The sequence below is a fragment of the Neofelis nebulosa genome, chromosome 8 (genome assembly GCF_028018385.1).
Source record: "Neofelis nebulosa isolate mNeoNeb1 chromosome 8, mNeoNeb1.pri, whole genome shotgun sequence".
Lineage (NCBI taxonomy): Eukaryota > Metazoa > Chordata > Mammalia > Carnivora > Felidae > Neofelis > Neofelis nebulosa.
The window spans coordinates 131400876-131421744 of NC_080789.1; the positions used below are offsets into that span (position 1 = coordinate 131400876).

Here is a 20869-nt window from a genome sequence, read left to right on the forward strand (position 1 = left end):
AACTTTAAAAAATGCTATCTTGGCTAACGAACAAAGAAAACGAGACAAACCAAAAAACAGACTCTTAAGCAGACTCTTAACTACAGAGAACAAATTGGTGGTTATCAGAGTGGAAGTGGGGGGGTGGTGGATGAAACAGCTGAAGGGGATTTAGAGCACACTACCTTGATGAGCACTGAGTAATGTATACAATTGTTGAATCTCTATACTGCGCACCTAAAACATAACCTGTATGTTAACTCTATTGGCATTAAATTTTTTTAAATACTATTTTAACAGTGGCAAATACCAAACTATATGTTTGCCAAGATAATTTCTCTTACACACACACCAAGGAAAAACCAACTCATATAACTGGAGCCATCACACTCAAGAGACACTGGGAAATCAGCTCACCCTTTCCTCCTGTCCCTGTAGACACTGCGTTCTCTAAATTCTCCAGATAAAATACTCTAGTCTCCCTCATTCCGATGTTACATCATCTTCCCTCACAGGGGATTGTTTCCATCTACCCTAAATTTCAGCTGTGTCTTCTGAAGGAGTTCAAAACATGCCACCCCCCAAATCTGCCATGCCGGCATACTGAATGTTTTGAGTTAAGAACAGCAAACGTACAAAAAACACTCCTGACCTTCCTTCCTTTTCTCAAGAGCAGGAGATGAGATTCCCACGTGAAAGATGGCCTTTCTCTACCAGAAGGAAAGTAACACTCCTGTCATCAAGGTCGAGAAGTTGAGAACAAGAGAATTCTGCACAGACCTTATTAAAGTAATTCCCATCTACCTTTAAACTCCCCCACAGACTTTAGTCACCATCCACAAGCCTCTCTTTGCTTCATCTAATGCAGAAGTTGGCTTCCCTATTTCCTTGTGTCTTCATTCCACACGAAGGCTTCCGTACCCCGTAAAACTGATGTTCACTGCCTTTATATGCTTTTCTCCTACTGATCTGTCTTCTGCCAATTCAATTCGCACAGCCAGCCTAAAAGACTCCTTAGGAGGGTAAAGGAAAAGTGTGCCCCTACATTTCTGTGTCCTCAGGTCCCACATTCTGACCCTCACCCCGCCTACGACAAATGGTGAACTGCACTGATTTAATTGGTGTAGCACTCTCCTCGCTCTAAAAGAAGAGATGAATTATCATGTCTACATGTTATGGTTCTAAATCTCCAAGGACTTTAAAAAAAGCATAGTGCCCCCACAAAATGCTGGCCACTCAAATACAATCATAAATATATGTTAACTGATGCCAGTTGTCACACTTCTCCAGGTTAAACATGACCAGTTGCTTCTGGCTCTCCTCCCAGAACCTGATTTCCCACCTTTGGCCCTTCTTGTGGCTCCTTATGAAACCTCCAGAAGTGCTCGCCTATTCTTAGGCTGGTTTCAGAACACTGGGAGACAGTATTCCATGACTCTTGCTTTTTTTTCCTCTCTCTCTTTCTAATGTGGCTTCAATAATATGTCATTTAGTTATGATTTATGTTCTAATTTTCAAGTACAAAGTGGAACTCAAGCTGGTTAGCAAGCCCTGTTTGAACAGTAAGGTTGTGCATACAAAATATATTTCCCACTGTCATCTGAAGCCGAGTCTCAGAGGAGGTAATCTCTAGCCAGTTCGACACTCAGAGTCACTGGCTTTGGACAGAGAGTCGTATGACCCAGCCCAAGCAGTCTCCAATCTTCCAGGGAAGTTAGGAAGGGAGGGAGGGAGGGAGGGAAGGAGGAAGGGAGGGAGGAAGGGAAGTTGGAAGGAAGGAAGGGAGGGAGGGAGGGAGGGAGGAAGGAAGGGAGGAAGGGAAGTTGGAAGGAAGGGAGGGAGGGAGGGAGGGAGGGAGGGAGGAAGGAAAGAAGGAAGGAAGGGAGGAAAGGAGGGAGGTTGGAAGAAAGGAAGGGGAGGGGAGGGGAGGGGAGGGGAGGGAGGGAGGAAGGAAGGGAGGGAGGGAGGGAGGTTGGAAGGGAGGGAGGGAGGGAGGGAGGTTGGAAGGGAGGGAGGGAGGGAGGTTGGAAGGGAGGGAGGGAGGGAGGGAGGTTGGAAGGAAAGAAGGAAGGGAGGGAGGAAGGGAGGGAAGTTGGAAGGAAGGAAGGAAGGAAGGAAGGAGAAAAGCAGGAAGGAGAAAAGAAGGGGCATCCTAAAGTCATCAGTGGTGACAAACACAGACCTGAAGTCAAAACTTCAGAAGATGTGGGGCACCTGGGAGGCTCGGTCGGTTGAGCGTCCGACTTCGGCTCAGGTCATGATCCCACGGTTGACGAGTTCGAGCCCCGCGTCGGGCTCTGTGCTGACAGCTCAGAGCCCGGAGCCTGTTTCAGATTCTGTGTCTCCCTCTCTCTGACCCTCCCCCGTTCATGCTCTGTCTCTCTCTGTCTCAAAAATAAATAAACATTAAAAAAAAATTAAAAAAAAAAAAAAAAACTTCAGAAGATGAATCCTCCCACTATGCACTACCAATAACAGTAAGTGTTTGTTCCATTTGGCCCATCCTACAAATCCAGGCTATAATCACGGCTCCACAGGTCTGAATGTCCACCCTCCCGAGTACAATGCATCTCGACAGTGAGAACCTTAATACACCGCGACGTGCAACCTCTCCACCTGTGTCTGGCATGCCAGTCCCGCACACGGGGAAAAACGATCCATCCCCAGCACGCCCCCCTCCCCTCCCCTGCACAACGTGCCTGTCTCCTCCCGGGCACAACGCGCTCGCCACATCACCCCCCTACAGCCGAAACAAACACGGTGATGTCATGGAGGGCTGCGGGTTTGGGGCTGATGGCTCTCTCAGCCTGTCTCATTTCTCTCAGGCCTATGGGGTCTTGCGAATTAATTCTGTCAGACCTCCCCTTGGAAGGAGAGAAAAACGTCCAAAGGTACAGCCCTGTGTCTGGCCATTGGCTTGGCTTCTCTGCTTCTGGCCGTGCTCCAGCACATCCCCAAATACTCAGATTTCAAAACCCGCTTCCCTCAAGGCTTACCTCCCTATGTACCCAGAGCTATACCGATCCTTCCTCCTCATGTCCCAGGGGAAGTCCGTGGGGCCGCAGCCCTGGCCAGGACTCCCCCTGATCATACACATACATATAGAGGTCGCAGCCTCTACCTCCCCTGCACGGCTCTGGCGGACCTTCATCTCGCACACCATCTCGGGAGCTGTCTTCATCTCCCCAACATCCCCCCCAGTACCATCCCCCCTATGCAAAATGCTGCAGAGGCTACCCCCCCCCCCCCCCGCCCCTGGAGGAGGTAACAAACCCTTTAGCCTCACCGGCGGGTACCTCTGTGCTCTGACCCGGCTTCCCTGCGCCTGCTCACATTAACCTTCTCCATCATTCCAGCCCCTCTTCCAGACTCAGCCCGCACACGATGTCTCTCTCTGTCTAGAAGTGTTCCAGCTGTTCCATCCCCTGAGACCTCCCTCCCCTGCCACCTTTCCAGAAAAGTCTGCCTTCCTTCAAGGTCACTCCGATGCTGCTTTCTTCTGACTCACCAGGTGGCTATGATCGGTGCCTCTCCTCAACCCCGTCTGCCAGGCGTCTGTGCCCCTCCTGCAGTGTGTCCCAGCCACCTTACACACACTTGATGGATGTTCCAGGAAAGCTTCCTCTCTCACCATCTCAGTTCCTCGAAGACTACTGCATTTGACTTGCTTTTGAAAGCGTGTGTACTGGGATCATTAAGGCTCAAGAAATGAAATCTAGGGCGGGGGGGGGGGGGGTATCTGGGTGGCTCAGTTGGTTGAGCGTCCAACTTCAGCTCATGATTTCACAGTTCGTGAGTTTGAGCCCAGGGATCCTTTGTGTGTGTGTGTGTCTCTCTGCCTCTCTCTCAAAAATAAAATAAACATTTAAAAACTGAAATGAAATCTAGGAATTCAGGGACGCCTGGGTGGCTCTGTCGGTTGAGCCTCCAACTCTTGACTTGGGCTCAAGTCATGATCTCACAGTTTGTGGGTTCAAGCCCCACATCAGGCTCTGCACTGATGGCATGGAACCTGCTTGGGTTTCTGTTTCCCTTTCTCTTTGCCCCCCCCTCCCCACCGCCCCGCTTGCTTTCTATCTCTCTCTCAAAAAATAAAACTAAAAAAGGAAGGAAGGAAGGAAGGAAGGAAGGAAGGAAGGAAGGAAGGAAGGAAGGAAGGAAGGAATGAATCTAGGAATTCGGCTCAAATTAATGCCAATATCTTTCCAGAAGGTAGTTTTCTCGCTGGAAATTTAGAGCCATTAATAGAGGCCTTTTCATATTTAAAATGCTGGACAAGCTGTAAACAGGAGAGGCAAATCTCAACCAGAATTGTTTTAAACTATAGGGGTCTGCCTTTGGGGCACCATTCACACATTTCCCTCAGTCTACATTTTAAAAGAGAGTATTAAGTGTCCCATGGGAGAAGAACTGACAACCAAAGGGGGAATTCTCTGCTTGTTCTGATGGGGATTTAATGTATCATGTTGAAACTATTTTTTGTTACTTTTTAGTGTCACTTTCTCTCTTTGAAATGAATGTAGATTTGTCACTCTCAAACATTTTGTTAAGATACAACTAGTTATGTTTTCAAAGTACCTGAAGATTCTATTCACTGAAAGAAATAAAGCTTATAGAAATTTTTTAGAGGGAAGGGAATACATATCACCTTTCTCAATCTTTCCTGGTGGGAAATTGGTTTACTCCAATGCAAAGGGCCTGCTGTGTCCCAGGTACTACAAATACATTTGGATCTCAGTTATCACCCCTGTCCTCATGGACCTTTCAATGCAGTGGAAAAGAAAGACAAAGGAAATGGTTAATTACTCTATATTGTGGTGAGTGGTTCAAGGGAGAAAAGTACCAGATGCTGCTGGATGTCACAGAAGGGGCAGCTAAATCATCTGGCTTCCTGCAGGGAAGTTTCCTAGATCAGAGCGTCTCAAGGGTAAAGGAGCCAACAAATGTCTTGAGGGTCTGGCTACCTGGCATCTTCTAATTCAGAGGCGCCAGGGCGGGGCCTGGGAGTCTGCATTTCTAACAAGCTCTCTGGAAGTGCTGATGCTTTCCACCAGACCACACTCTGACCAGCAAAGCACCAGAAGACCAGACCCCACCCAAGGCCAGCCCAGCCCGGTGCTGAGGAGAAAGTACATTTAAGCAGAAGAGGTGATGTGAAAACAGCTCAGCCGGAGGGGAGACCACAGAGGGAGCCATTCCTTTTAATCTATCTTAAAGAGGTAAATGAAGGCAGGCAGGAAATAAGTGAAGGCTAGGAACATTTCTGCAATCTTGGAAGTGGGATGCAGCCTTCTTAAGTAGATGTGAGAGCTATCCAATTCAGAGTAATTAGAAGACACATCTACATTAGCTAAAAGTCTGAACTATTAAAAAAAAATTGTTAAAGGGACCTGCGTTATTTCAAATACTTGACGGCTCTTGAACCTACAGCCACCCAGGGTCACTGCCACATCTCTTGAAGTGAAAAGGCAATCGCAGGCATCTAGCACACTGGTTTCAAGACCGTACCACTTTTCATTTTCCCAGGTGGGTTTCTTTTGAGGAGAAAGGACAAATTTCAACTAGATCTGTATCCTGGGAAACCAAATTCTAAAAGAACAAGACTCTGTATAATAAATGTAGCACAGGACACTATTCGAAAAGAGACACAATGAAAAAAAAATCTAAATGATGTATTGACATGATGGGTTAGTTCGTTCAAAAAGTAGATGCAGGTAAGTAGTGTAAAAGGAGACAAAACTGCACACACGAACTGAACTCCTGAGCTCAGAGACTATAGGATCCGGAGTACGTGTTCTGAAAAGCCTCACTGCCGTCTGTTCGTCTGACTTGGCAACAATATTGTGGAAATATCAGGCATATTTCTTGCATAAGTAGTTTCTTCAGAACAAAATTTCCATTCAGAACTTTGTACTATACTGCTTGACATTATTGTATTTGTAAAGGAAGAAAAACCACTCATCCGAAATTATTTTTTAAGCAGGAATACTATCTTTTTGGAAAAATCATACCGACAGCATGTTAAGAACAATGGACTTCATAATAACTTACTAACGATTGTCCTCAGACTACCTAAATGAGCTAAAGCATCCAAGCCTGCAGAAAAAAATATTGTGTCACTTCACTAAGTGACGATGTTTTGCAAAGTAAAAACTGCTGGCCATAATGCCCCAGGAAATTACACCAATAAGCAACTTATTTTTCAGCTTTACTGTGGTATTAAGTAACAACGAGCAACTAATTCATGGATACTCTTGGAGGGTCAGGTTAAGGTGCGTCCCCTTGCTCACCTACTTCTACAATCTTGAGGTTTTAAAAAATGAAGGAAAGAGAGAGGAAGAAAGAAAGGAAGAAAAAGGAAGGAAGGAAGGAGGGAAGGACAGACTGCATTATCCCTTTCTCTCCAGACTGGACACTCACTAAAAGAATATCCAATGCTTGAATGAAAACTTCTTTCTGCAAGACCTAAAAGAAGGTCTGCAAGACCTTTAGATCTAAAAAAAAGTTACGTATGGATGTACAAAAATGTTCCATTAATGAAAGTTCTGTGGCTTCCTGAACAGATGGACTTATCCCACAAACAGCACCTGTGAATCGAGACCCTGCTCAGCGGCTCCCCCTGTCCTGCCTCACCTACCCTGGGCCTCTGTGAGATGACCCAACGTCCCTCAAACCCAGTCTGATGTCCAGGGCAGCATGTAAGAAGGCTGCTCTCCCCTTGTTTCTAGAACATCCTGGAAAGGTACAGAGACGGCAAAGGATCAGGCAGGCCAAAGAAGGAATAGGAACTGGGCACAGGTGTTTAGCACACCTCCCTGTCCTGAGGCTGGATGGGGAGAGCGGAGCAGGTTTCCCGGATTACAACCGCACCCCCGAGAAGCATTCCATATTTCCCAAATTATTCCCCGGTCTGCAGCTGGCTTCCTCCCACTGCACTTCTGAGAGGTACTATCTTCATTTTCTTGACAAGAAACGGGCACAAAGGACCAACATCATTAAACACACCTGAAATGGGAGCGAAGCATTCACGTGTTTCATCTGAAACACAGGCTCTGAGGCTGGTCCCTGGGCCTCTTTCTAGTGAATTCCAGAGTACCAGAGGCAGTGTGGGTCAGAACACAAGAACCACAGCAGCCCCGCATCACCACAGAGGGGGGAGCAGAAAGAACAGCACATCTCATTGAAACCACAGGGGAATTTTCCAAACCTGATTCAATATCCTGTACTGGAACTTGGCCAAGCTAGTGAGACAGAGTCCTCAGTCTGCACCGAACATACCAAGGGACTTTTAAAGACAAGGAAGAGTTATTTCTTTCATTCTCCTAAGGGAAGCCCTCCAAGGGAGCCAGTGTGGGTAGGTGGAAAGGGCTCTGAATTAGGAGGTCAGAAACCACCACTCTGGATCCACACCTGCTCATGTTAGCTCTGTGATCGTGGGCCAGTCACTGAACCTCGCTAGACCTGTCTCTTTCACCTGAACGTCAGAGAGCTGGACCAAGATCCCTAAGCTCCTTTTCCGGTTCTAAGGCTCGGTGACTAATGTTAGCGGAAGCAGAGTGGAAGACAGACAAGGAGAGCATGGGTTTTCATAGTTATTTTCAGCAAGAAAACCAGCAAAGCTGACAGATTCTCAGTGATTCTGCAACTACGCTGGGGATCCGGCCACCTCGTGCTGCTGGCCCTGTTCCTTCTGCCAGCAGGGTTTCCTTGGGCTCCCACAGGGCAACCTTACAGGGCATGCAAACTTGTGTGATGTAACTTCTGGAAAGGCATCTTCTCCCACCATCCTATTCCCACTATTCCCAGCATCTAGGAGGATGTCCTCTGCACACGTAATAATCATATCAACAGAAAGTATCTGGAGAGCCCATACTACATGCCAGATGCTCTTCTAAGTGCCTTACGCGCATTGATTCTTCAATCTCTCCAACAACTATCTGAGCCAAGTACTAATGCCATCCCCATTTTCCTGACAATGGAGGCACAGAGTTGAAATCATTTGCCTAAGGTCACAGAGCTTCTAAGTGATGTCATTGGGTGAAAACTTAGGTAGGCTCATTCCCAGGTCTTCACCAATATTTTATACTGCCTCTCTAATGACAGCAGAAAGTAGACAATTAGAGGCTCATCCTTTCACCATTAATGAGCACCCCCTACATGCAGCGGGTTGTTGCCTACATCAAGAATATGTGGCTAAGCATCTGACATCAGCTTAGGTCATGATGTTGTGGTTCATGAGTTCAAGCCCCACGTCGGGCTCTGTGCTGACAGCTCAGAGCGTGGAGCCTGCTTCAGATTCTGTGTCTCCCTCTCTTTGCCCCTCCCTCCCTCGCACTCTGTCTCTCTCTCAAAAAAATGAATAAACATTTAAAAAAAAAAAAAAAAAAAAAGAACACATAGCCCTGATTTAAAGAGACAACACGCTGACACCAGATGGATCAAATCATAATGGGAAAGCTCTGCCTGGTATTACTTACATGGCCTCTGGAAATTTCATAGGAAGTCCCAGTTCCTCATCTGTAAGATGTGGATAATATCTACTTCATAAGATTACATAAAACAGTGCTCGTAGAAGTCCCAGCTAGTTTCTAAATTATGGCAAACTGAGAATAACTACATTTAAAATCTCAAAGGATAGGTATAAATTGCTCTAGACTTCAGTGACCTAGGTTGAGACAAGAGCTGGATTCTGATTTTTGAGTTATCAATTTTTTTTAATGTTCATTTATTTTGAGAGAGAGAGAGAGAGAGAGAGAGAGAGAGGGAGGGAGAGAGAGGATCCCAAGCAGGCTCCACACTATCAGTGCAGAGCCTGACACTGGGCTCGATCTCACAAACCACAAGATCACAACCTGAGCCAAAAGCAAGAGTCGGATCCTTAACCGACTGAGCCACCCAGGGGCCCCATCAATATCTTAATTGAATTAATTCACATCTATTTCAATTAATCTACTGACACGTGTTGACGTCAATCATCTATTGAAATCTATAGACATTTACTTCTTACTACAAGCACTCAGACTCCTACCTGTTGTTTCTAGAGCATCCAAAGTTCCCATGGTGGTTTCCTAACAGAAGGGAGGGCTGGGTACCCTAAAACATGGAAGGCAGCCCCACTAATGAAAAGCTCTCTGCTGTGCCCCCAGCTCCATCACGCACTCAAATTATACTCTAAACCTCAGGTTCTCCTTCCATGAAATGATACAACAGTTTCTGCTCTCACCTCTCCCACAGAGATATTCCGAGCTCTTACTAAAGTAGAATGGGGGTAGTCATGCCTAACATTGCATCATCCCTAACACGTGAACATTTCAAAGCTCCAGAAGGCTTTTATGTATTATTATCTTACTTAGGTACCTAGATGCAGAGTTTTAACAGTCTTGAGGGTATATTTACCAAATTCAGCAAGAAGAATGTTCTGCTCTGCAGTAGAAACATATAAAAACACCGAAATGTATTTAAAATGTGTGTGTATCGGGGCACCTGGGTGGCTCAGCCAGTTAAGCTCCCAACTTTGGTTCGGGTCATGATCTCACAGTTTATGAGTTCGAGCCCCGCGTCAGGCTCTGTGCTGACAGCTCAGAGCCTGGAGCCTGCTTTGGATTCTGTGTTTCCCTCCTTCTCTACCCCTCTCCTTCTTATACTCTGTCTCTATCTCAAAAAATAAACATTATAAAAAATGTTTTAAATGTATGTATATGTGTATATGTACATGTGTGAACATGTGCATATGTGTATATACATATCCACACAGACGTACGTGAATATATGCACACAGGCACATGTATACATGCGTATATTCAGCACATCAGCTCTGACACCAGATCTATCACAACACAGTACTTGTTCACAAATACCCTTGCGTGTGTTTGGAGTCCCCAGTGATACCTACCACATGTCTAAAACATACAGTCGACACTATTTTAAAAATATTTTAAAAATGCAAATGGCTAAAAATTGGATACTGAACCCCATTTATCAAATTCCATGCAACTACTATTTTAGAAATGATTTCTTTTGTTACATACTTCTTGAAAACTTCAGACAGTCGCCTAAGACTCTGGCCTCAATTTTAAGCTGACTTTGAGAAAAGATGGTCCGTCATACAGCTTTAAAATAGTGCCTGTTTAGGGGCACGTGGGTGGCTCAGTCTGTTGAGGATCCAACTCTTGATTTTGGCTCAGGTCATCTCACAGTCTGTGGGTTCAAGCCCTGTGTGGGGCTCTGTGCTGACAGCACAGAGCCTGCTTAAGATTCTCTGTCTCCACCTTTCTCTCTCTCTCTCTCTCTCTCTCTCTCTCTCTCTCTCTCTCTCTCTCTTTCTCTCTCTCTCTCTCTCTCTCAAAAATAAATAAACATTAAAAAACTAAAATGAAATAAAATAGTGACTGTTTAAACCACCCCAATGATAACCTTGGACTTCCATTATGTAAAATTGATTCTCCAAATGACACATAGTTTAAATGATCAATCATAAATAAAACCTCACTAAAATAATTTTTATGACCATATAAATAATGTCCAAACCATGCAGAGAACAGAACTGTCACAACATCAAAGTTTAACAGAAAAAACAAAAAACAAAAAACAAAAAACAGTAGACCTTTGATGTATATTTATTTATTTGTCTGGATTTGCCACCTTAGTCTATCTCGGGACTTCTGAACTTCATTTTTCCTACTGTGTGATCCTCTAATACAAGCTATTCTGGCTTTTTTTAAAGCATTAGGTTACAAAATATATACACACTTCTGTCGGAATCATTTAAGTGAAATCTGTATAAATCGTGAGCTAAGTAAGTTCACAGAAGAAGGAGGAAAGCATTTGCCAAGATATATTGTTAGAGGAACTTTGACCAGCAACCAGCCCACACGAGGCTCACTCCCCAGGCACGGGGTTAGGTGGCAGGGAGCAGGGAGGTAGCACTCTAGATAGGATGGAAACAAGCCTGCAAATAAGGGACACTGCCTCTAAACGTGTGATGAAACATGTTGTTTCTTCAACAGCTCTAAATACCTGCATTGTCACATACACAGTAGAAAAGGTGGGTACAACAGCCAGACTGGATTTAAGTGTGCTCCGTGGCCATAGGAGAATCACGTTCCCCTCCTCTTCTAGAACGCCCGCATGGGCGGATACACCTGCCATCCTCTGGGTCACAAGGCCAGAGAGGGCTGTAAATCAGAACAGATTCCTTCCTTACCCTGGTCCCTCTTCCCTTACTCAGTACCCAAGTTCATGCTTCTAACCTCCTTCTTATCCCTGGAGTCCCCCACCTAACCCTGGCCTCCACCCTCACCATCACCTCTTCAGTTCAGGGCTGGGTTCAGAAAGCAGACATCACAGGCAGAAGCAGGAGGGACAGAGGTAAATGCTGTGCCATGGGGTCTCAGAGGGCAGGGCTACCCAGGCAAGGACAATCATGGGAGGATCTTCAAGGAAGGGCGTCTCATCTGAGGCATGGCCCGCTGACGCAGGTAGGAGAGGTGGGGAGAGGCAGAGGCTTGAATCGTCTGTTCAGGAATCATCTGTTCCTTTTGGGGAGATCTAAACTACAATACGGGGTGTGTGTGGGGGGCAGGGAGGTGCACACTAGACGGAAAGATCACAAAGTGGGATGCCTGTTCACAAGTGAGTTTGGAGTCCATAATGCAGGTGGCTTTGTGGAATCAACATCAGACATGCATTTAAACTCTTATTTCACAGAGAGCCTGGGTGGCTGAGTTGGTTGGGCGTCCGAATTCAGCTCAGATCATGATCTCACGGTTTATGAGTTCGAGTTCCGCATTGGGCTCTGTGCTGACAGCTCAGAGCCTGGAGCCTGCTTCGGATTCTGTGTCTCCCTCTCTCTCTCTCTTTCAAAAATAAATAAACAATTTTAAAAATTAAAAAATACAGTAAAATAAACTCTTATTTCTCTTATTTCTAGTGGGAGCAGGGACTGCTGGAAGGGAGACTGGCCAGTCCAGGAAAGCCACACTTAAGGCAGTATTTGGGAAGCAGAAACCGTAGGCTGGAGAGGTCCCAGAGGTTCATGGTCACTGCATGGATGAACCAACATGCCCGCTCAGGCCAGTCTGAGCATCCCTGTTTTGCAGTAAGGGGTACCACCAATTCTATTTTCCTTGCATTCTTGGAGGTCTGCAAGCAATGCCCAAGGAATTGATAATAAAATAAAATACACTGATGATAATAAATATAATTGACAATAATTAAAAAATCTGCTGATTCTGGATCACAAATCAAATAAAAAATGTTCTTGGATTATGTGGACAGGGTACCACGTGAAGCCACTAGAAAGCATCAAACGTAGCCTCTCTGGCTGTAAAACTGTGTTGGCTTCAGACCATTTTTTATTTCTCACGTACACACAAAACGTGAAGACGAAATAAACAGTGGGTATCAACTGTGGGTACAAACGGTGGTCCACACAAAGCTGAGTTGACTGTCTACCCGGCAGGGAAGGACTCCTAACTCAGGAGTCAGACCCACAGGGCCCCCAGAACTAGAGAAGCATAGGTATAGAGGAAGAAAAGGGAGGAAGCACACCAAATCAGGCAAGATCGAGGTCGGCTCTCCGGTAGGGCCATAGGGAAGAGTGTCAGCTCTTCCTTGTCATTCGATGCTTCCCCAGAGTCGGGTTTCAACAGGTCCGGGATGGGCTGTGTCCACATTCCAGGAGGCCTGGGGTCACTGGACAGACACACCCACACATGCGTGCTCCAAGCTCGGCAAGATTGAGACCTTAATCACACAATGACCAAATAAGGGACCCGCGTCCCTCAACCTCTGTTTTAAGGGAATGACTTTTTTTTTTTTTTTTCCAAAATTCAGGAACTTTCAGTAAGGGTTTTCTAGGGCAGTCAGGGTTCTAGAATCAAAAACGATAAACCCCCCTATTTGTTATCACATGGCCTTTCGCCATGACTTTTCATACTTCCTGCCAGTGTCCTTAATTCCAAAACTACCTTCCCAAAGAAAGGTCTCCCTGTGTTAGAATACCACCTTCTAGACAGGTCAGATAGACCCTTAAAAAGCTGTGTTGGTGCCCAAGAAACTCAAGCTTTACCAGCTTAGCCATTTTCAGTCATTGGAAAAGTGGTTTTGTTCACCCTGAATCAATGAATTTCTATTGAAGCGTATGCTTCCCTAACACACACAATAAACTGGCGCTTGGCAGTGATTTATACAGTGAACAGGGCCAGCCGGCCATGAGAACAAAGCCACAGGAACAGAAGCCAGCCAGATTTAAATGAGTTAATCTACGGGGAAGCCTTTCTCTGAAGGCTTATTACTTAATACAAAACCAGCTGTCCTCACCTTTTGGTGTTCAAGCCGCCTCCCTTCAAGTTAGTCTGCACCGAGAGAAATGGGTCTGGTCTAAGAAAACCAGAGAATCAAGCTACGGCAAGGAGCATCCAAGCCTCTGGAGCCCTGCTGTGGCCGGTTAAGTGTTGACTCACTCTCTCTCCAGAAGGCCCAGCCCCGCCATGCTTCCGGCAATCCACCCTGACCTTGGCCACAGGGGCTCCTAGGTTTTGGCATCTGCCACCTTTAGCAGCCCCCATCCCCTTCCCATACACACCTGTTGCTGAGTTGTGCTGACCTGACCAACTCCTACGCCAGCCTCTTCAGGCCAGGAACGGCCACTAACTGTCCCTCTTCCTTCTGCCACCCTGAAAGAGCCAGGCTCGCCTCTTGCACCCAGCCAGTGGCCAATAGCTGGGCTCCCCATTAATGGGATGGCAGGCTCATGTCAATTCCCCTGGCTTACAATGAAACCCGGCTCTTTGAAAGGGACCACAGTTGAGTGCCGTCCTAAAGTGAAACCTCTCACCTCAAGGAAACTGTCTGGCAGGTTTGTGCGTGCACATCTTTCCACACTCCTGAACACAGAAGGGCGTTCCCATCCCCTGGGCGGGGAGACTAGGAGGCAAGGACCCTAAACAGCTCTTCTCAACACAGAGAAGTTGGTGTGTTTGAATCATGAGGTGGGAGCAGGGGAGGTACCCCACCATAACCTCCAACACACTCGGTCTAGGATGGGGCCTGGGCATCAGGATGTTCAGAAAAGCATCCCAGGTGATTTTAACCTGCACCCAGGGTAGAAGATCACTGATTTAGGGAGAAAATAATGGAGACGCTCAGCTAGGACTCTCCAATGCACCCAGATGGAGAATATCCAATTTGAAAGCCGGTCCTCCCCAGATCCCTCCCCTCAGCAAGACAATCTCTGCAGCTGCAGAGTATCCTTGGGAATACTCTGGCACGGTGAACTCTGGTGCCACGCCTCATTCACACGGTGCCTCTAAACCAGGCTGAGCCTCGGTTCCCCCACCTATTAGGGATCTTCTAGATACATTTGTTTTGCTTCTCTTGTCTCCATTTTCCAGCTTCATGTTTCTCCTTCTCTCCTCATCTTGCATTTAAATGCACACTCCTATATATGCCTTTCTGCCTTTCCAAAAATGCACAGGGGGTTCTTGAAATTCGATTTGGGTAATGTCTGCCCTCGAAGTGAATAACACCATAAAAACTATAAGCTCTATAATCCAATCAGGGGATGGAACATTAAGAACGTGATATTCCATAAGGCATAAAACACTCCATTCCTGAGACTATAAAACCAACCATTCTGCTGGAGAAACTCATGCAGGATCATATAGACCCTGCCTCTTAAATGCCAGATGAGACCAGGAGTTCTCTGCTACACAGCAACTGTCTACTGTGATGTTAGTCATTTTTTATTCCTTTTGAGCCTGTTTTAATATCTATTTATCAAGTAGAAAATTCATTTTAGAACCACTTTCAGAGCAAGTATAAAGACATCCTTAAGGATAAATTAGCTACATTACTTTGATTCAATGAAATACATAAATCTCTCACCCTGCATAAGCGCACAGCCCATAAGAGCACAAGCCATCTCTCAGATGGGCCTGCTTAGATCAAAAATGGCACAGAAACACACAAATGACTAGGGTACAGAGCAGAAGCGGGCATAAAGTAGGTCTCCTTGGGACCCCATCTACAGTGATATAGCTGTAGAAAGTACCAAAAGATTTTTTGTTCTACGTCATTTCAGAAAACTTTAACATCCACCAAGCCCAGATCACAACCATGTTCCAGACTGGCTGGTCAACTGGCCATCCCAAGACCCTCAAACTCAGTGAGTCTAAATCAGAACTCACCACCTGCCCTCCAGTGCTTGCATTTCTTCCTTTTTAAAAAAAATTTTTTTTAATGTTTATTTTGTTTTTGAAAGAGAGACAGAGTGCAAGCAGGGGAGGGGCAGAGAGAGAGGGAAACACAGAATCCGAAGCAGGCTCCAGGTTCCCAGCTGTCAGCACAGAGCCTGACATGGGACTCAAACCCACCAGCCGTGAGATCATGATCCGAGCTGAAGTCCGATGCTTAACTCAATAAGCTACCCAGGCAACCTGCTTGCATTTCTGATCTCAGTTAAGGAGCTGCTATCCACCCCAGCTATCCAATCAGAAACGTGGTAGTTATCCTACAACCCTATCTCCTCTCAACCCTCTCTCCACGTCTTCTAAATCCCTATGTCCTGGATTCCATTCTGTGCATACCCGCATCTCTGTCTCTTGCATCCTGGCTCACAGCTCCTGTTTCAATGTGTTGCTTCCCAGACTCCTCTGACGACACTGCCCCGGTGCACTGAGGCCCCCCCCCCCCCCGCCCGCGTCCAATCTATCCAATGTTCCACCACAATAATCTTAATGAAACAATCCTGATCACGTTGTTCTTGCATTAAAACCCTTCAGTGGCTATTCCATCGACTATGGAATGATGTTCCAAGTCCAAAGTAGGGAATATGATCCCCTACAGTCCAACCTCTCCAACCCCATGTCCCCATGCCTGACCTTGAACCCTCTGCCCTGGTCAGATGAGCTACGTGCCATTTCCAGCACACTAGCCTGCCTCCCGTCTGATGGGGTGGCTCCTCCTGGTCAGAATATCCCCCTACCTCTCTGCACCACCCCAAAATATACTCATTGTGTGAACCCACCTCCTCCAGGAAACGTCTGCTCACACCCCACCCCGAAGGAAGCACCAGACAGCCCTAGCCTTAAGCCTCTGGCCAGTCTTCTCTCACGGTATCTACAACATGATCACACTTACTCAGTAACACAAGGAAGGCAGAAACTATCTCTTATCTCTTCAACCTCGGTGCCTAGCAGTGCCACCTGGTGCGTAGGACTTTAATAAATATTGGTTAAATGTGTGCATGTTTCAACGATCACATTCTAACGGCGCCAGAACTATTTTCCTGACCGCTCGCATACTTTCAGTCTGGCTGCTTCTGATATGGAACTGCCTCTTATTTCACTTGCAAATCATCTGCGGAAGACCAAAACTACATCAGTACAGGAGATACGGAACCTTCTTATCCCTTGAGGAATCATTTCTCTGTTCTTTGTTCTTCAAAGAAGAATCACACTTCAAGGCCCTCCAACAGCTGGGAGTGAGAAACGATCGAAACGAATCCCTCCAAGTCCCTGCCCTCCCTGCTTCTCAATGCCCTCTCCCTAGAAGTGATTACTGACTCAGGCTCAGGGTTGAGACATTAATTAAAGTAGAATGATTGTGGTGTAAACCAAGACTGGCTCGTGATGTCTATATCTGTGGGTCCCTTGCCCGTGTAGATGCAGAATAACCCTGAGAATAAAAACTGACTTCCCTGGTTGTGTGGCTTCTAAGCCTATGAGGGAGTTACCTGAAAATAAAGGTGCCATTCTCAATTCAGCAGTGGCAGCCCCTGGGCCCCCGGTGGAGGCTCTGGAAGGCTCTGGGCCCACCCAGAATTCTACCTAACATGTCATATATTCGCGACGTGGCTGCAAATACCCTCTCCCCCAAGTGCTGATTTCATATTGGAAGATAAGCAATTTAAATAAATGTTTCATTAACATAGTGCTTTCCTGCTCAATGCTAATGTACTGAGAGTAATTTGTTTTCCCAAATTCTCTTCCATAGAATCGTTTCATGCAATCCTCCACAGGACAATCTGAAACTCTTTGGGTCCCTAATAGACAATCCAGAGAACCTAGAAACCAACCAAACAACCAAACAAATAAGCAAAAACCCTTACACTGAAAAGCTGTTGAGACCTATTTGTTCTGGAACACATGTCACACATGCTGCGGAACAGGACAGACCATCCTGACCACTTTGGTGGCCCTGGGTTCACACTGATGGCAACACAGCATCATTCAACAGACACTACTGGTCCCAGGGAGACAAGTGGGAGAGGTGGGTTACACAGGAAGAATGTGAGTATGTAAGATATTGTTTTGACGCCCTATAAGGCGTGTTCCCATTCCGCTTTGCTTATCTGTACATGGATTCTTGCTGTGTGTGGATTCCAAACCCCAAAAATTTCAAGGATATTTCTAACATCCTTCATTAATAGAAGCTCTCAAAAACTTCATAGCGTAATGCTCAGATACACTCCAAACGTGCAAAAGCAGGTACCATATAAGGGTTTGTTCCCCCAAACCTGTGAGACTCGGGGCAGCAGCATGATCACTGTGATGTGGGCAGCTGGCTGGGCAGCAAAAGACACAGGCATCTGGGTGGATCCAGCCACAGTGTCTTGGCTTTGTATATGCTACTATGCTAGAGGCAAGATTTTGGTTCTATTACACATGGGAGCAAAAATAAAACCCAATGAAGAGGTGAAGCACTTGAGCAGTGCACTCTGTGGGATGGGCTGGGGGCCATGCACTGTGTGTGTGTGGCAGGAAGCAGAAGACCCATTAAAGAGCGTGGAATAACCCTGATGAATGGAGTTGGCTCTCCAGGCTCTGCCACAGAGGAGCCACAAGGTGTGGGACAAGTGACTCTACTCTGAGCTCCATCTCCTTCTTGTAAAAGGAAAGAAATGATAACAATACGAGCAGCAGGTGGCTACCCTGTGCTAAGCACTCACAACATAGCAGGTGCTGTTGAAAGCACTTTATAAACACTTGTTAGGCACCATCTCACCTACTCCCGAGGACCCCTGTGAGGGAGAGATCATTAACTCCAGTTCATGGAGAAGGGCTCAGAGTTCAGGGACCAGCCCACGGTCGCCCAGCTAGGGTGTGTTCAAAACCAAGTCCACCTGACTGCTGTTCTTTGGAAAGAGTAGCTCCAATGACTGCCACAAAAGCTGTGAGATTATATATTATATATACATAATATATATAGTATTTAATTGAAATGCCTTGGATTGTGAGTAGCTTGTTCTGTGAGTGTTCCGCAAGATGAGCAAACATTTCTAATAAATTTTAACTTGATAAACGAGCAATGTCTTGCAATATGAGTCGTATGTGACGCTGAACGTCACATGATCACGACTGAGCCAATGGTTCTTGAAATTCACTTTGGTATACAAGGGCTTTGGGCTGCAAGCATGTTTCTGGAACAAATTATACTCGCAAATCAGGATTTTACTGCATATGCAAAATGCTCTGAATGCAGCGTAAGAACATCAGTCATCGTTAACACAGCCCACCCCCTCCAGCGCTCGGATCACCCTCTTTGACCGCCGCTGAACAACTAGCTCCTGGCTGCAGCTCCTTCCCCTGGATTGGGACCCAACAATCCAAAGGTGGCTGGAGAAGGAGGCAGTGCCCCCACCCGGGTCACTTACTTTCTCAGAACTGCTATCTCGTTCTCTATGCTGCTTTCCTTGCCTTTCAGCGCCTTCTTCGGGATGCACTTCACCGCAAAGAGCCTGCCACTCGCCTTCTCTTCAGCTAAGACCACTTCAGAAAACGCCCCGCTGTGAACAAAGAGGGAGAAAAGGAAGCGGCTTAGACACAGGAGTTGTGGCTCCTCCGATCCCACTACCAAGGTCTAAGGAATAATAACAACAATCGTCCGCATTACTGTTACTTTTTTTAGCGAGCATAGCTCCCTACTGGACTTCTTGATGCAAACAAGTACCTTCGTGCAATGGGACATGTGGATGTCCACGTGGGTTTGGCCACCGCCCAGTGCCACCTGCCACCCCACAGAGCACTGCAGCAGTGGCCTTTGAGTGAACAGGGATGCTCCCGGAATGGCTCCTGTGGAGAAAGAGCATGTCCATCCCCTTGCCAGCCCCCACACCCAAGTAAATGACAAAGTAGTGCCAAAATTTCTAGCTTCCTCACAGGTCCTTCCATCCCAAGAAAATTTCAGAGCACGCTGCAAACATTAATTAATTCTTAGAGACAGGTAAGGATGTAATTGAAGCATGAGCTGGTGCAACGCGTGGTATTGACATGGGGTTAATTAATTGGCAAAAACACACAAGTTTTCAATAAGCGGCTTATTTTTTTTTAAACAAACAAACAAAAGCACACACGATGCCCTGAGTGGGGGAGACTTTTCTGCCTGAAAATGTAAACTGAACTCTGCAAAGGCAGAGCAGCAAAGGACATTCGGGGTTGGAGAGCTCATTTCTCCGAGGAGGCTCTGTGGTCATCGAGCCTCAGAGCCAGCACCTCAGTGGCCACCATGTCACCCACCCCAGGTACCATACTCGGGCTGGGGGACAGAACTTCCCTAAGGGCTCAAACAGGAATAGGTTCATCCATTACCCACTCGAGGCCTCAGTAACTTGGGCCCTGTGCACACGGGCCATGGAGAAACCATTGTCCACTGAGTCACTCTCTGTCTCTAGACTTGTCAAGGATCAACTCTTTTTCCTTCAGAGGGACACTACACATGGCTTCTACACAGTTATAGAGACAAACGCTCCTACATCAAAAGAAACCACTAGAAGGACCAATATCAACCCAATACCAGAGCCTGAGGGTCTGTTCTTCAGTCAACATCAAAGAGATGCTTAAGCAAGAATTTCAGACTTTCCCTCTGCTTACCCATCTGACAGGGACACACATCCATCCACAGACCAAAGGAAATACAAATATATAGTTTTAAAGTCCCTTCCGGGGAGAAGAATTCACTCTACTTAGCACAGTAAATTGTGAGTCTTCAGACAGTGTTCCTTCTGGAACATAAACTTGAGATAAATATATATCTATAGAATTATATAAACCCAAGGGGGAGAGGTTGGGGGTTCTACCAAAGAACCAAAGGAAAAATGTCAGAACCGAGATCTTCTGCCCAAATCCACACATCGAGTAGGATTTTCCCTCACAGCACCACATGCCTCGCATTGACAGAAATCTTCCAGAATCAACTAGAACTACAATTTTGAAATAGAAACACAAAAAACCCACAACAGATTGATCACAGAGTGATTAATGGAATCAGACGTTCCCAGCGGCGCTTGGTCACTGCCAACGGATTCCGCCTACGGAAACCAATTCTTGGCAACTTTAGGGGATCCCCCGAACCCGGCTGTCTCTTCTCCTCACCTCTGTCTCGGGGACAGACTGACACGGATTCACCGCACAACAAGCGTTCTCAGGTGGAAGGAACCATGCACAATCATTTATATGGTCCCTTCTGCTATCCTCCAGGAGGTGGAACAAGGACGATGTTAGAGATAAGAAGAATCAGTGAGGGAAGACGAGGAGTCTGGCAAAATGGGTGACTTTCTACTGGGGAGTCCATGCATTTGTTTTCAGTTTCCCTATTTGCCACTTAGGTCCCTGATGCTGATGACACCACAGTGGTTCCTCTCCTGAGTTTGTTGAACTTACCAGGTCCATTTTCCACAAGGCAGAGAAGCCCTTTAGCAGCAGTGACCACTGCCAGACCTGTTAGACTTCCCCGCTGCCCCCTGCCCCACTCTGCACCCACCACACTCTCTCCTCTTCAGAATCTGCACCAAGAGTAACAGACTATGCCCAACACAGAGGAGGGATTCGGCTTGGGTAGCTATCAAGCGCTCAGAAGAGTAAGCACCTCCTTATTCCACGGACAGTTCTCT

The 20869-nt window shown here is 46.4% G+C and overlaps 1 protein-coding gene across 6 annotated transcripts in view; it reads right to left on the reverse strand.

Moving 5' to 3' along the window:
* CAMK1D (calcium/calmodulin dependent protein kinase ID) overlaps nucleotides 1-20869 on the reverse strand; it is a 502732-nt gene that overhangs the window by 249719 nt on the left and 232144 nt on the right. For all 6 annotated transcript variants that reach the window (XM_058681891.1, XM_058681890.1, XM_058681888.1 and 3 more), the window contains exon 2: nucleotides 18635-18766. In XM_058681891.1, coding sequence (XP_058537874.1) covers nucleotides 18635-18766 — 132 coding nt within the window. The remainder of the gene's footprint in view (nucleotides 1-18634; nucleotides 18767-20869) is intronic.